At 38.5% G+C, this 16,173-nt stretch overlaps 1 protein-coding gene across 3 annotated transcripts in view; it reads left to right on the top strand.

Annotated features, from left to right (window-relative positions):
* TMEM245 (transmembrane protein 245) overlaps positions 1–16,173 on the top strand; it is a 101,603-nt gene that overhangs the window by 49,542 nt on the left and 35,888 nt on the right. For all 3 annotated transcript variants that reach the window (XM_054191268.1, XM_054191270.1, XM_054191271.1), the window contains 2 exons: positions 6,710–6,832; positions 13,430–13,575. In XM_054191268.1, coding sequence (XP_054047243.1) covers positions 6,710–6,832; positions 13,430–13,575 — 269 coding nt within the window. The remainder of the gene's footprint in view (positions 1–6,709; positions 6,833–13,429; positions 13,576–16,173) is intronic.

Below are 16,173 nucleotides of genomic sequence, written 5' to 3' on the forward strand. Positions count from 1 at the left end.
GGCAGTGGGATCAAGTGCACCCTCAGCAAGTTTACAGACAACACCAAGCTGAGTGGTGTGGTTGACATATTGGAGGGAAGGGATGCCATCCAAAGGGACTTGAACAAGCTGGAGAAGTGGGCCCTTGTGAACCTCATGAGGTTCACCAAGGCCAAATGCAGGGTCCTGCACCTGAGTAGGGGCAACACCTGGTATCAATACAGGCTGGGGGATGAAAGGATTGAGAGTAGCCCTGAGGAGGAGGACTTGGGGGTCCTTCTTGGGTGGATGAAAGGCTGGACATGAGCTGGCAATGTGCACTTGCAGCCCAGAAGGCCAACTGTATCCTGGGCTGCATCAAAAACAGTGTGGCCAGCAGGTCTAGTGAGGTGATTCTGCCCTTCTACTCCGCTCTGGTGAGACCTCACCTGGAGTACTGTATCCAGCTCTGGAGCCACCAACATAAGAAGGACATGGACCTGTTGGAGCAAGTCCAGAGGAGGGCCACAAAGATGATCAGAGGGCTGGAGCACCTCTCCTTTGAGAACAGGCTGAGAGAGTTGGAGTTGTTCAGCCTGGAAAAGAGAAGGCTCCAGGGAGACCTTTATTGCATCTTGCAGTATTTAAAGGGGGTTTGTGGGAAAGATGGGGACAAACTTTTTAGCAGGGCCTGTTGCAATAGGACAAGGGGTAATGGCTTTAAACTAAGAGAGGATAGGTTTAGACTAGATATAAGGAAGAAATTTTTTACAATGGGGGTGGTGAAACACTGGAAGAGGTTACCCAGAGAGATGGCAGAACATAGAATCATAGAATGGTTTGGGTTGGAAGGGACCTTAAAGGTCATCTTGTTCCAGCCCCCCTGCTATGGGCAGGGATACCTCTCACTAGACCAGGCTGCTCAAAGCCCCATCCAGCCTGGCCTTGAACACTTCCAGGGATGGGGCATCCACAACTTCCCTGGGCAACCTGTGCCAGTGTCTAGAGGATCTAGTTGAAGATGTCCCTGCACATTGCAGGGGGCTTGGACTAGATGACATTTAAAGGTCTCTTCCAAGCCAAACTACTCTATGATTTTATACATTTGGACACTTGAAATCAATGCTAACCTGCAATTTTTAAGAATATAACAAGACACAGTACAGTCCCAAACCTGCTTTGACAGTTTTTTAAAACACAAACTATTTGAAGACAATGAGATAGCTGCATATACACAGACAGTTCTTTACAGTTATAGTGAGATTTCCTCCACCCTTTGGAAAAGAATAAACTAAGATTACACTATTTGTACATAATAAATACTTATGCATAGATTGGGGCTAGAGTTTACTGTAGAATAACTGTCTTACTAGCCCCTTGGCTTTCTGAAATATTTCAGAGTAGTGCAGGTGACTCTCTGTACACTGAAAATACAGCTATTTGACAGTGTCATGTTGCAATCACGAGAGATAAGCTCTCTTCCATTGATGGAAATCATAGGGAAGTGTTCATCCTCAGTAGTAAGAGAAGGAGCATTTTTTGTAAGAAAAATGTTTAAGGAAGACAGATGCAAGTGTTTCACTTCAGGCTTTGCCCATAGTGGGAGAAACTTTCATATTAAGAGTTGAAAACATATAATTAAATCACTGGTATAGCTGTGCTGGGCAATTACTGGCATTCGTTTAGTTCGTAACAATATGCATTGATTCAGTACCCTAACTATGAGTATCAGATAAAGCACAGAAGACTTCTGTACCCGCTTCAAAATGAGCTGTTCATTATAGCAGTATGCTTAGCTCTAGTTTGGTGTAGACAGGCCTTAATTATTCACTCTATAAACATGTAAATAGCCTGAAGATTTAATATGAAGATAAGCTTTTCCAGTTTGCTTTTTTCTAAAAGTTTTGTTGTTAGCAGTACTGCTGCCTTTCAGCTTTGGCTTCGTCAAAGAATTCTTTAAAAGCAGTAGTGTTATAAAGCAGTTCATCCAGTGGTGTTTTCGAAGTGGGGTTTATTTCATCCTTTTCTTAATTTGGGGAGAGATCGAGGGTGCATCCTCATTAATGCCTCGAATTTTGCACCCCATGCTCTATTCTAAGGTAGTTTTTCAGGTGAATGAAATATGCAATACATGGCTGGGCTATTAAGATTTAATTTCTGAAACATAAAAAAAGCCTCATTCCTTCCCCACTTACCTGCTTTTCCATTCATACCCTTTTCCTCTATTTCTTGAAGGCTTGAAACCTTGAAAAAGTAAATTACTGCTGCCTAAATCTGTGAATGATCACTCAGAATTCCCCTGGTGGTATGTGATGTCTCCTAATGTCTCCTTAAATTGATCTTTTTGCTTCTTGCACAAGAATATTCATCATTCCACCAACAGCCGGTATCTCATTCAGAGATTTCCCAGACAGGAAGACAGAAGACCTTCCATTAAGACTGACACAGCAAGCTTCAGCTCAGTTAGGTTTCTCTATCTGTGCCTTTAGCATGGCTGATCTGTGTGTTCCAAATCAAGTCAGATTCTGAAATATTTCACTGAGTTATCATATATCCTAATGTTTCCTCTGCCCCTGACAATTTTTTCAAGTAATCTAAGTTTATAGCTAATAAAGTCTATTCTCAGTAATAATTCAACTACCATGCCTTTTTTTTTTTTTTTTTTTTGCTGGTAAGGTAAGAGTTCAGAGGTTTGGCGTTCTCTTCTTCATAATAGGTGGTGCTTTTTTTGGCATAGGGGAAATTCAACCTGATTCATATTTTTAGAAAAAGAGTTGATTTCTTTACAATCAGAAAGTCAAAGACATGATGCTGGAGGATAGTCCTTTTCTGTTGCTGTTTTGTCTCTGTTTCATGTAAAGGTCAAGCAACGAACGATGTTTTTTTCAAAAATAAGATGTTGAGCCCTGAAGGGCTAGCCCCGATCTTTACGGGTAAACATTTATTTGTAAATCGGCTTTTAATTGCAGCAGGAAGCCTTTGATCTTGTGCATACTGTATTATTCTTCACAAAGTCCATTGCTTGTCTTAAACCTTAAAGGTTTATTGACTTATTCTGTTGTTGTCATTTTTGAGTTGTCAGGATGATACATCTTCATGAACAGAAAAAAATTTTAGTATAGAGAAGGTCAAGTATTTTTCATAATAACTCTTTAAGTCCGGTTTTATTCCCTTTATAAATCTGTTAATGATCTCTGTAATCAAATTAGGTACGTGAATTTACATGGCTTACAGAAGTTTTTTGACTTGAAGTCCTCAGCAAATAACTTGTTTTCGTCAAGTGCCTTTTAAACCTTGCTTTCTGGTATTGCCCAGTTTTAAGTGGCCAGTAGGGCACCTTAGATGGCTAAGAGCATTAAATGCAATTTTGATTTCTTGCCTGTTACAGATTAGAAAGGCACGCATATCACAGTGTGATGCATAAGGGAGTCTTGAGTTCTTTACAACTCTGTAGCTCTTCTAAACGCTGCTACTTACAAAGCAGTGTTTTGGGGAAAGAGGTGTGGTTTCCAGTTCTTTAATAACAGTAATGTTAAAAGTATTATTATTGCATAAATATTCACACTTAGTAGTGTTTTGGAGAACTGGTCTCAGCTGACAAGGTATTAGAAGTTGTTTATGCGTAGTAACTGAGCTCATTAACTCAACTGCAGTATGTTCTGGGAATCAAGTGGCATTATGAACTCTTAGGTGCAGATATACGTATATTGATTTTGTGACTGTTAGTGAAGTATTTGAGCGCTTCGTGATACTGTATCCAGTAACGATTAATGTCTGCTACGTCTGTCTGCTCATCCTAGCGATGAGAAGCATGTGTCTTGAAATTTTAATGGTACATATGCATAAAGAGGAACTTCTTCTGTAGCTGGAGACGCATCCTAAAAGATGCACTTGCTTTCATAAGACATACCGAAGCTGAACGGAAGGCAATATCCACACTTATTCTAAAGCAAATGCTAGTGATAACTAGTTCAACAGTTCTGATCAATGACTCTGCCTAACAAGGATGTTCTTCTAGGAGAACCATTCCCGATATTGATTGAACTACCTGATAACTGCATTCAAACTAACAGCAGTTGTATATTCCAGGTCATCAGCTCCTTAGGCTAAAACTTCTAGGGAAAGTGTTAAACAAATACAGCCTGTACTGGAGGAACATACTATTTTGAAGGAAATTTTCCCAGCCCCCACCAGATGTATGCTCCCTTGTAGCAGCTGGAATGAGTCCCTCTCCTAGTGAACTGCTCACCAATATCAGCTCAGCTGCTGTGTTGACAGTGACAGTGTGCGAGCGAGGGAAATAACAATTGCTGTGGCTAGGACTTAGAAGACTGATAAATCAAGCTGGTTTTAATCTTTAAACCAAAAGTTTACTAGACCAACTTTCATTAACAACATGCTTCATGCTAATGGTTTGTTTTCCAATCTACTACTTGTTATTGTTATGTATTCAAAGTGGTCAGTCCTTAACAGTCATAGCCTACGTGAGCTGTGAGGTTAGAATACCATCACGTGGTGATGCTGATAGCCGCCATCCTTGATGATCTGAGTCACAGAAGTCAAAGTGACCAGGCTCAAGAGCTCTTAAATACAGAAGGGTGGAACTGAAATGGACATCTTTTTCCGCTCAGATTAAGGAGTTTATCCTTTCATAAAGTGTATTTTTGTTTCTGGACAACACACACTCCTTGACCTCTGCCCTGGATTATATGTTGTGTGATACCTGGAGAGGCATTACTTTTCCAGGTCATGATAGGTGCCTTATCCTGCTACTTGCCTGTTTGATTTTGATTCCCTCCCACCCCCGCCCCCTTCCTTCGTTGCTACTGCTTTTTCTTAATGCAAAAGCAGTCTTTTCCTAGCTCTTACGATTGCGTGTCTTCAATACCTTCTTCCTCAATGAACTGCTTGTCTTTCAGGGGCTTTTGTTTTCAACCTGTGTCCCTATTTTCAAGGCCTTTGCTGCTGTTCTGTTATTGAACTTCACATCATAGCAGGAGACCTGTGGCACCAAGCTCCTGTTCACATTCCAAGTTCTAGTAACAGCCTTAAACATCTGGGACTGGAGCCTTGCACAGTTAGCATACAATTTACAGCCTGTTTATAGCAATGGCAGTACTATTCTTACTGAATACCAACTGAAAGGCCTCTGCTTTACTACAGACTATTCCCTTGAAAAAAAAGCTTTCTTCTGTGTTTACAATCCTCATTGTGTAATGTACATTTAATAAAGTTACCTGGCAGCTGCATGAATTTGCGCTGCTGTACCCGCAGAATGAATTATTAATTTGTAGAAAGAAGGGGACAAGTACCAGTGGGAGAACATTTTTCAGCAGGATGTCCTCTTCACTTCTAACCTCACTTGAATTCTCAACAGAGACTAATAAAATCTATTGAAAAGTTGAGCCTTAAAATTCATAATTCCCATTAAGTAGTAAGAAGCATGGACTAAGTAGATCTTTCTGTTTTTACTATGTGTTGCATTCCCTGTCGCTTCTTCCAGCACTTACTCCTTCCCAAGTTTATGCTTAATAAATTATCTTCTATATGTTTCACTCAGTTCTAAAGGAGAGGTGATCTCATGGCTCACACTCCTTTGTCTGCTCTACAAATGCCAGCTACTGGGGTTTTTTGTTTGTTTTGGGATTTTTTTGTTTGTTTTTAATTCAGTCTAATTGATGAAGATATTAATTAAACCAAGAGTAACTGTTTTAAAGTCTTCACTTACAGCTTTGAATCTGGAGAAAGGTTTTTGTGTCAGCTTTTACAGCTTATCCGGTTATATTAGTTAGTATGAAAGAAGGTATGGCTTTTTGTTTGTAACCTTGCTTCTTTTATATGTTTGAATCACTTCGGCTGATACATCCTTACTGTATTACTTCTGAATGAAATATTTATTATGAAACTACTGTGCATTGCATTTAGGATGCCTCTATGTGCCATGCCACTATGTCCTTACTGTCTCATGAAGTTGCTGCCCTATTCAGATAGATGTGGCTGCATCCACACATAAACTAAGTCGGCTGTAGTGTAGTGGGTATTCTATGTTTAAAGGCATGTCTCAAAACTACTCTTTTATTATCTGTAACTAATAAGCAATCAGTTCCCCAAGCCAGTACAACATTTAATAGATCGTCTAGAATTGTTTGATTTATTTTGCATAGTTGCTTGACTAACTGATGCATCCATCCCTACTCAAAATCACAACTTGGGTAGTTGTCTGTAGACATTATAAAAATTACACATCTCATAAACATGAAATGTTTTTAAAGCAAATTTATTGAAGCAGTAATTCTATTATTGGATTTGAAGCTGTCTTCAGATTTATTTCTACCTTGTAATGTTATTCCATGGTTTTCAAGTTTAAGCATTTCTGCTTTTGAAAAGATGTTTTTTCTCTCCCAAGACAAGATCTGCTTTCAGTTGTTGGTGATGTTAATCACAAAAACAGGTGCCACTGCATCTAGATTTTTTAGCAGTTTTACATAATGAAATAGCTTTGAGCATTGGGAGAAAAATTCTAAAACCTTGTAACCGTCTACCTAGAAACTTGTCTTTAGTAAAGGAGACGTTTTCACTGGATATTATCAGCTGTAATTCAGGAGTGAAGGAAGATTTTTTCTTTTTTTTTTTTTTTAAAATGTTTTATTTGTATGGCTTGATGGAGGTGAATCACTCTGTAAGCAGTTCTCTGTCCTAGCTAATACCATCTGGTGCCTGACTTTGTCTTTGCTTCCCGCTCCTTTTCCAGATCCTGGAGTCTCTGTGGATAGTGATGAGTCGCAACGTGAGCCTCTTATTTACTACAGTTACAACATTAGTGACAATCCTCTTCCATAGTGGGACAGCTCTTCTCAATTTTGTGCTTTCAGTGGTAAGTAGTATGTCATCGGTTTACATGGTCCATTTTACTGAAGGAACCTAATTGCACCTGTTGTAGCAATGAAAAACCACACCTAAAGCATTGAAAACATCGTCTAACCTTATCTAATACCAAAATTCTTTAAGGTTTTGCAACATTCAGGTCTGTTATTTGGGGGGACATTCTAGGAAAAAGGGCAAGATTTGTGTAACTTCCACATTAAGGAGCTGGCAGTTTTCCTGTCGTTCTGTTCGTGGAAAGTTCTTGTTTCTGGCCTTGAAGACACTGAGCTGTAACTTGTGATATCCTATGTAACTACCGAAATCTGATGGTATGTCCTTATAAGCATATCCTTAAACAAGCCAATGCTCTCAGAAGAGAGGAAAAACTGTTGCAGAGAAATGTCAGCAAAAGTATTTATTTCACAAGGATTACCTTATATTCCCTTTTTTTAATGAAGAGTTTTCAGCAGATGTTTGTGAGGGGCTTATTGTGTTTTTATTTAACCTCTGTGAGCTCTTAATTGCAGAATGCTTCCTACACAAAGTTAATTCATATTAATGTTGTTGCCCACACTAAGTAGTAGTCTCTGAAACCCTTTTATTAGAGGGGTTTTCTTTAAAGGATGTATTAATTTTCAGTGTATTGTGTGAGCTGGAGCTGGATGTTTATAGTTTCTTCTCTTTCTAAATGCCACAGCTGTGTGGAGTAATTTATAAAAGTAGAGATATCTTCTTTCTTCTCATTTGCTGTGACAGGTGTTCCTTGAAATAAAAATCTCCTAAAACAACCTGTAATAGTTGAAACAGAGCTGAAAGCTTGCGATCACCTTGATCTCAGACTGGGACTTTTTCCCTGTTTTAACTAAACAAATACTGTTCTTGGAAGCTTGACCAAAAATCCATGTGCTGGATTTTGGTTCATGATTCAAAAACATTGGTTAGAAAGCAAAATGTTTTGCCAGTTTAACTTCACTGCCTTCATTGATGCTTGCTCAGGAGGGAGATCCTTGTAGACAAAGCCGCAAAACTGAAATAATGTTAAACAGCATTTCAAGGCAGCTATGTGGGTTCTCTTCAGAATTCAAGAAAGAACAGCTCCCAATAAGACTTAATGGAATGGTTGTCTTGAACTGAAAAAAATCACTGCTGCTTAATTTTGTTGTTCTCTAGTTGTCTTTCAGTTAGTGAAAACTGCAAGGGAATATTTCATTTCTTTTTTTCTGTAGTCCACAACTTCACCTGTGATGACACATTGAAAACAGTGTCTTAGAAGTTACTTAAAAATGACAAAATTTGGGTAATAATTGCAGATGATTTCAATGCACTCATTGCTCAGACGGAAAATTTAGCTCTAGATACCTAATGGCTTATACCAATTTCATCACATCCTCTTGTATTATTCTCCCTTTTTGTGTGTCAGCAGGGTCCTGCCACTTGTGCAGTCAGCTGGTTTAGCACACCTAGTTGGGATACTGCTGTTTTGGAATTCCTTTAACAATTAGATGCCCTAAAGGCTACTCTGTTTCCTCCAGTTCTGTTGTAGGTTGAACACGTTACTTAAAAATGGTCATGTAAAGCTTTCCCCACCAAAACACATCAGTTCTGCACTCTTGGTTTCTTGGATTTGACCGTGAGCCTTCCCCTTTGCAGTCCTGGTGATCTTACATATATAGGAAAGATTTGTTTTAATACATGTATATGTTCGTTCTGTAGATGCTTGATAATGGTAGTCTTTGAAATGCAAACAGCAGAACTGATAAATTAGAAATACTTAAACTTTTAAGAAATAAGGCAAAAAGTCACTGAACAACTTTGTCCTGTTAACTGTACTTCAAATATGCCAGGGTAAAGGGTTATGCTTGCCTCCATTTCTGTGCACAGAAAATGTCATGTATAAGTATTGGTGTTCTTGTAACTGTATGAGCTGCCTCTGTTGAAGGCATTTAAAATTTGCATGCCCACCTGAAGAGTGGTTATTAATGCTGTGGGAGAGTGCTATAACTTAGTCTTGTTTGCGCTGTACATTTCATAAGCCGTTCTGTCTATTCGGAGGTACGGTTTCTCCTCTTCATGAAAGTCTTTTGCAAAGGTTCTTGCTACAGAAACCGAACAGATTTTCTTAAAACACAAAAAGGTAACTTAATGGAACTTGTTCTAATAGTGTTTGTCGTGGGTCTGTTAACAGCTTATAACTGAAAGAGAAAGGACTTAAATTTTAGGATGTTCAGTAAATAGCATTCATTAAATAAAGATTAATACAGTCCATTACTCGGGGCAATAAGTAAATGAAAATGCTAGTTGTTGCAAGAATTTAGTTGAGCCTTGAAGTACTTTTTAGGATAATTTAACTGAGCTGTCCTGGAGTCCATATAGAAATAATATAACTGCTTTGTAATTTTTCCTTATGTGTTTTTTTTTTTTTTCCCTTCCGCTGCAACAGCTCAATGCGATAAGCAAAGAAAATCCAGATGTGACCCTAGGATAAATCACTGCAGCTTCCTTAAATTTTGTGATGTGCATTCTTACTGAATCCCATTTGGTATTATGTCATTGTTAGATTTACCTGCTATTCACATTCCTTCCTTCAGAGCTGAAGAAAGAAACCCTCCAAGTAAGGAGGAGAAGACCAGAAGTAACCTTAACAGTTCTTTTTCTTCTGGGATCTCAAGGCATACTTACATCTTTTGCTGTTGCGAGATTTTTTTTTTTTTTCAATAGCTTTCTTTCCAAGGGTTGATAGCTTTCAGAATTTATTTTTTCCCTTAGGCTGAGATTTCAGCATGAGCTGTTTTCTTCTATCTTTTGGAAAGTCTGGAATTACGAAGTTCGTGGTTTCCTGGGAAAACTCTCTCTGTTCTCCAGTAAGGAGAAGGAGCTTTTGTATAGAGTTCATTTTGAATGTGAAGGCAAATGGTTTCAGAGTTCTTTGATTGTTCTAGTTTAGTTGCCGCATCCTTTCCCCATGTCCCCTTTTTAAAAAATGCAGTTTTGGAATGGAATTCTTACATTTTGAATGGACCGAACCCTAAAGCCTAGGTAGTCGGCATTCAACCATATTTTGTGTGTGTCTATGGTCCAGCCAGCAGTGTAAGCTGAGAAAGCTCACTCTCTTGAAAATGCTATGTCTGTGTTTTGACAAAAGATGCATTTAATGGGCTACTGAGGGAAGGTTTTTTTCTAAATGTGAAACAGAAGGAATTATTTTAAATTATGTCTAGGTAGAGCTGTGTTTAAAAGAAAACTCTACTCCACCTTTAACTGTACTCTCATTTTTTTCATTTTACAGAATTCTTAGCTGCTACAGAAGGGTTATTACTAGTTTGAAGTGGCACAAACTAATTTAATTTTTCCAACAAGATAATTCCTGAAGTGGTTAACTTTTCAGCTGATTACATTTCAGTCCGTTTTTTGAATAAAAATTAAAATAGTGAATTTTTATTTTGATAAATTGTTCATAAAATCAAGCTTTAAAGCGTGGAAATAATGGACCCTTTGTTCAGAACCTCTGTTTTGAAAATAGATCTTCCATCAAAACATTCAGTAGGGGGTAACCTGTGTAGCATATCCATCCATTATCCAGTAAGGCTGTATTCAGATCCTCAACAGACGTTTGAAATCTGATCATTAGTGACAAGAGTGCCACTTCTATTTCACTTCTGAATATGAGTTCTTACCCGCACAGACATGCACATGGATGTATATATATGTCTGTGTGTGTGTGTATATATATGCATACATGCACACGCGCGCACAGATACTCTGCTCATACTCTGTTACAAAGATCAGAGGAGAAGAGCTCCATTTGGCTGATGGGCATCTACAGTCCTGTGGCAAATAGGCAAATTTTTGGTGCTGTGATTAAAAAAAATAAAAAAGCCAAGAACAAAGCTTTTGGTCAGATAATTGAGTATGAAAGGCAGGTAGGAAAATATTTCCCAAGTCTATGGACCTGCTACACAAGCAATTAAGCCATGAGTTTCCCGACATATGTGGAAATGCCGAATTACCATTTTAGTACAGTGTTTTTACCCATAGCTTTCTCCTTTAATTCAGTCTATCCACCTTCTCAAATTAGACTATTAACGTTTCAGGCTACAGAACAAATTCTACATCAAGAAATAGTAATCCATCAATTTTTTAACAATGGAAAGATCTTATTATTTTCTCTTCGGTGAATTCTCCTCATAGTCATCAGCAGGATCTTGAATGATTGCTTAGGAAACAATTTAGGTAATGTTTGAAATCTTGGATATCCTGTAAAAGCGGTCTGAAAACTTTCAGACTCCAGTTGATATTGGGTAGGACATACCTTTTTTTTGCTGCTGAATATGCTATTGAGGGTATTGTACCTGTTTGAAGAGTCAGCAAGCCACTTGATGATAGATTACTATATTCTGTGACTACTGCTTCTTTTTGTATTTCTGTACCTATTGAGCTAAAGCAAATTTGTTAGTTTCTAAATTGCAGATAATGTAAAATTCAGTTGATTTTGTATGGTGCTGTTGTTACAGGCATCTTGCCTTAACAGAAATTGAGCTAGGTGTGTATGTTTTCCTAGCTTGTAGTTCAGTTTAACACCATTTTATTCCATTGCTGTTCATCCCTAGCTGTCCCTTTGGCTTTTACAGTTGAGGTGGGTATGTGTGTGTTGGTGTGCTGGTACTCCCTAAGAAAGCAAGTTTCTTCTGTAAATACTGGGGAAGAACAGCTTTTCCAGTCAGTACAGGTGCTGTGCGTTGTTGCCATTTGAACTAATCCCCAGCTCTTACTCACCGCCTGCCTCAAGTCAGCCCTGTATGTTTCTCATACCACAGGGAATCAAGCTTTGCCTGTGGGCTGCAGTTAATTTGCTTGTTCCCTGGCTGCCGTATTCTTTTCAAAAGGCAACATCTTCAGAAGTTAGCTTAGGCTGTCCTAATAAAACGAGATCCAGTGGAGCTGTTTTTCACTTTGCCTTTCTTGAGTGTCAGAATGAGTGGATATTGTACTTAAAGCTCCATGCAGCCTTCTGTGTTGAAAGCTGCACTGCAAGAAGGATCTGTAGCCGGATCCCAGTGGAAGGAAGACAAAACGTCACCCGGATGCCTGCTTCGGTATAGGGAGATTTGTAGCAAAATCAGGAAATACTACAGTAGCTTAGGAGAAATGGCAGGCCCTATCAAGGAGGAAATAACCATACTTGCAGCATTACAGAGGATGCTAAAATCCTAGTCAAGTGTTAAGATTTTCTCATTTGAAATTGTAACAAAACATAGCTGATATTGCTACTGGTACTGGATTATTTGCCATTAAACCAAGACCTAATTCAGGGGTTTTTGTTATGATCTCAAAATGAATGTTAACTGTGCTGATGTAATCATTTTTTTTAATAGATAAATTGATTTATCGCCCAAGGCAGAAGTTACACACCTGGGAAGATGGAATACAGCCTACACCTCTATATGACATTTTGAAAAGGGGTCACAATAGGTTAACAGCTGAGTGTGACTTCCAAGTTAAAGGCTGGGAGGGTGGGGGTGAAGCAGCAGTGACATTTTACTGGGTAGAAAGGAATTAGAGAGAGAGACAAATGGATGGCATTCTTGAGACTGGTAATGGAATACTGCATGTTGTGCTGTCTGCATTTTTTTTTTTTCTAAGCGTGTTCAGAGGAAATGCGGGAAAAGGGCATGAGGTGTCCAGAAACTGGATAAAATGCTTGAAAGTAAGAGACTTACGGAGGTCAGGCTGTTTGGCTTATTGAAAGATTAAGATGTGGTTTATTCTAGCAATACGAGTAAATTGGAAATAAGGAAAGTGAAAGAATTCTTTGTAATCTTGGGAAGAAAGAATAAAGATCGAAGGCTTGCAGATGAAGCAGGTATAATCCAAATATTTTCCTTGTTAGAGGTATTTTGTTTCAAGCTGGACACACTTCTGTAATGTATGCTGAGCCCACTAACAGGAAAATAAGGAAGACATAGTAGACTAAAACATACAGGAAGCTAATACATCTGATTTTATTTTTTGGGTCTTTAAACTGAAAAAATGAAACTGCCATCACTTCTACTGAGACTCTGAGACTCATCTTCAGACTCACAGGAGTATTCATTCAGAATTGCCAGCCTAATAAACATTATAAATTTTCTGTTTGTGTGGTTTTGTTTTATTCATCTCTGATACCTAGCTGCATAATGACTCTTGAGACAACTCAGATTTGTGGTGGGTTTTGGTTTGTTTTGGGTTTTGATTTGTTTTGGTTTTTTGTTGTTTTTTTTTTTTTTTTTTTAAAGAATAGATGTTACTAATCATCAACTCTTTGATCTGCCGAACATGCTGGGGGGGGGGGAACAACAAAAAACCCAACCAAACACAAAAACCCCCCACCCAACTGGAATATGTGACTTTGGGAAGAGGCTGAAAAGGGTTAAAAGTTTCATAACGTTTAGTTGTAACTGTTAAGTCCTTTGTGGAGCAGGGGAGAATATTATTCTTCTAGCTCTGTGTGTTTCTCTAAATCCAAGCTTGTGGAATAGTATTTTTGTCCTTTCCAATCAAGTTCAGTACCTGGAGCACAGCTGGAAAGTATTTATTGCCTTTTAATTTAAAACTCCAATTTTTTTTGCAGGTGATTTTTCTGACCACGTTGTTCTACCTATTGAGTTCCAGTGATGAGTACTACAAGCCAGTAAAGTGGGTGATAAGCCTGACACCTTTGTCTCAGCCAGGTCCCTCCTCAAATATAGTTGGCCAATCTGTGGAGGAAGCAATAAGGTATGTTGTTGATTTCTTGCCCTTTCTGGAAAATTCTTTTTAAAATTTGATGTTCAGCAAAAAATACTTAGCAATTGCAACAGCTCATGTTTCAAAGACGAGTTGCAAATCTCAAAGATTTTCCAGAACCTAGCACTGATGATTTTTCCCCCTTGATCGTTAAGAGAGCAATTTGACTGGACTTGCCTAAAAAAAAAAAATCAGAGATCTGTGCTGTAGTGAAGACCAGTATTTTATAAAATTGATAACACTCGTGACAACCCTAACCCATGAGGAAGCAGCGTGTTTGCAGCTATGCTGACATTAATGACTAGAGCAGCTCATTAGGAGCAGATTCATACAGCAAAACAGTTGAAATGGAGGACCTGACACCTGTGCTGTACACATTTCAGAGTTACTTAGTTTGAACTATTTTTAGTCTAATCTTGGGGACTAAGTACCCATTTGCTGCTGGAGTGTATTAGATATGCTCCTAGAATGCATTTTCCAGTTCAGGTTTATCTGAGAGAAATCTAGTTCATAATATCCGTGATCCAAATTACACCAAAGGGAACAACAGGGGAGCGCTCTCCTTATCCCACTTAAATCACTACTGTACTGCATCTCCAGAGTGTATCCACAGTGTTTCGTGCTTAATTACCATTCTTATGTTTCACCTGTAAACTACTACAGTAACTGAAGGAGGATTTTTTTATTTTTTTAAGTATGATTCACTGAGATTTCACAATAAAGCCATTTTTGGGGTGGTACAGTAATGTATTTCATTCATCACAGGTGAATGAAACTGTCAGCTATCACCTGTTAGCAGCTTGAAACGCTGACATGTTGATAACATAATAAATGGATTTTAAATAAGGTATTTAAGTCATAGCTCACTTTTTTGAAAAAGTTGGTGGACTGAACAAAGTCAACAGACTCCAGGCCAAATTCTATACAGCCATTGTCTGTTACAACACGGCTTTCTGTGTCATCTTGCACACACATACGAAACATGAATAGACTTTAAACCGGCAATGTGTTAATACTGCTTTCCGAATTCATTGCCAAATGTTTGCCATTGTTCTTAGGTGTACTTTACAAGTGAGCGTTGTTATCTATTACTGTAATTAAGTTGTTTCTGTGTACATTTTTACAATGAGAAGGTTATATCATGCCATGTAAGATCTTGACAATGATGATACCTGCTATCATCGTTTGAAATAAAGGGGCAATCCAGGTAGAAAGCAGCAAATTTGGAATTCTGCCAAAAAGTTAATAGCCCTTCTCTTGAGTGACTGCCACTGTGTTTTCATTGATCACATGGTTAATATCTCAGTTTTATCTCTTCTGACAAATGCAGGCAGATTTAGAAACTGAAACTTGTCTCACAAATTGTTCTCTCTAGCCCTTGGTAGAGGGGAACAGTGTCAAAAAATAAGGTGCGGCTTCTCTGAGCGTGGATACTCTGCAAGGAGGATTGTATTAAGTGCAATTTTAAGTTTATAGGTCTGTGACACAGGTGACCCAGGATATTTGTCAGAGTTTAGAGTGGTGGAAAGAAAGAAAATAATGTTAGAGAAGCCACAGGAAAACACGTAGGAAAGAGCCAGCATGCATCAGTAACTGCAAATACAATGAGAAAAAGCCAGCGTCCGGAGAATGCGGAATGTGAAGCTGCTTGTCATACTTAGTCTGTGTGTTCACTAAGGTAACCTGAATCAGTCGTTCATATTTTTTGGACTAGCATGTACTCGGTGTCTTATTTGAATTCTTTGGAATTCTTCTTCTGAGATGTTCAGAAGTTCCTCTCTCTTGCTCAGTTGTACCTAAGGATTTATCATGCTTACAGATTAGCTTGCATTCCACTCAATACTTATTGTGATCTTCAGTATGTAAATATGAAGAGTATAGTAACAAATTCCCATGAGTTTATGCATGCCTAATTTGTTGCCACATGAAAAACAATTGACAGTGCAAGTCATTTCTGTTGTCGTGAAGCAGCAGCTATCCTTTGTTTTTGAAGATGTAGATGAAGATGTTGCTGGAGGGATAGGAACCTAAAAATGGCTTGTTCACCTCATCTATAAAAGGCATGCAAAATGGATATTAATGCTTGGTGGTAGGATGGGAGCAAGAGGCTCCATTTGTATTATGAGTTATCAAATAATTAAACTTCTGTAGTCACTTTCCACAATAGACTGACAGCATTACACAACATGAATTCAGCCTCAAAATATGCATTCAAGTGAACCAAAAGTATAGAAAGATCAGTTTATAAATCTTGAAAGTCACCAACTCACATCACTCTTCATCAGGACATAGCATGTGCACAAAACTAAGAGTGCATCTAGCTAGTCCTATCCGGAGGGCAGGGTTCCTCCTGGCAAGAGACGCAGTTACATCTCTGTTGCTCATGGACCACGTGACATGAAAACACTCTTCTTCAATGTTGTCATTCACTTCCATTACTCATTTGCTTGAAATGCATTCATGTAAAGCACTGGGGAACTTGGATACAATCGAGGAAGTCTGTTCCTTTGTGTCCTTTGCCATTTATTTGTGAGGAGAAGAGTAAGGGGGAAAGAAGGCGGCAATCAGCAAAAGGTTTCTATAGCTCAA

This window comes from Rissa tridactyla, chromosome 2 (assembly GCF_028500815.1).
Source record: "Rissa tridactyla isolate bRisTri1 chromosome 2, bRisTri1.patW.cur.20221130, whole genome shotgun sequence".
NCBI lineage: Eukaryota > Metazoa > Chordata > Aves > Charadriiformes > Laridae > Rissa > Rissa tridactyla.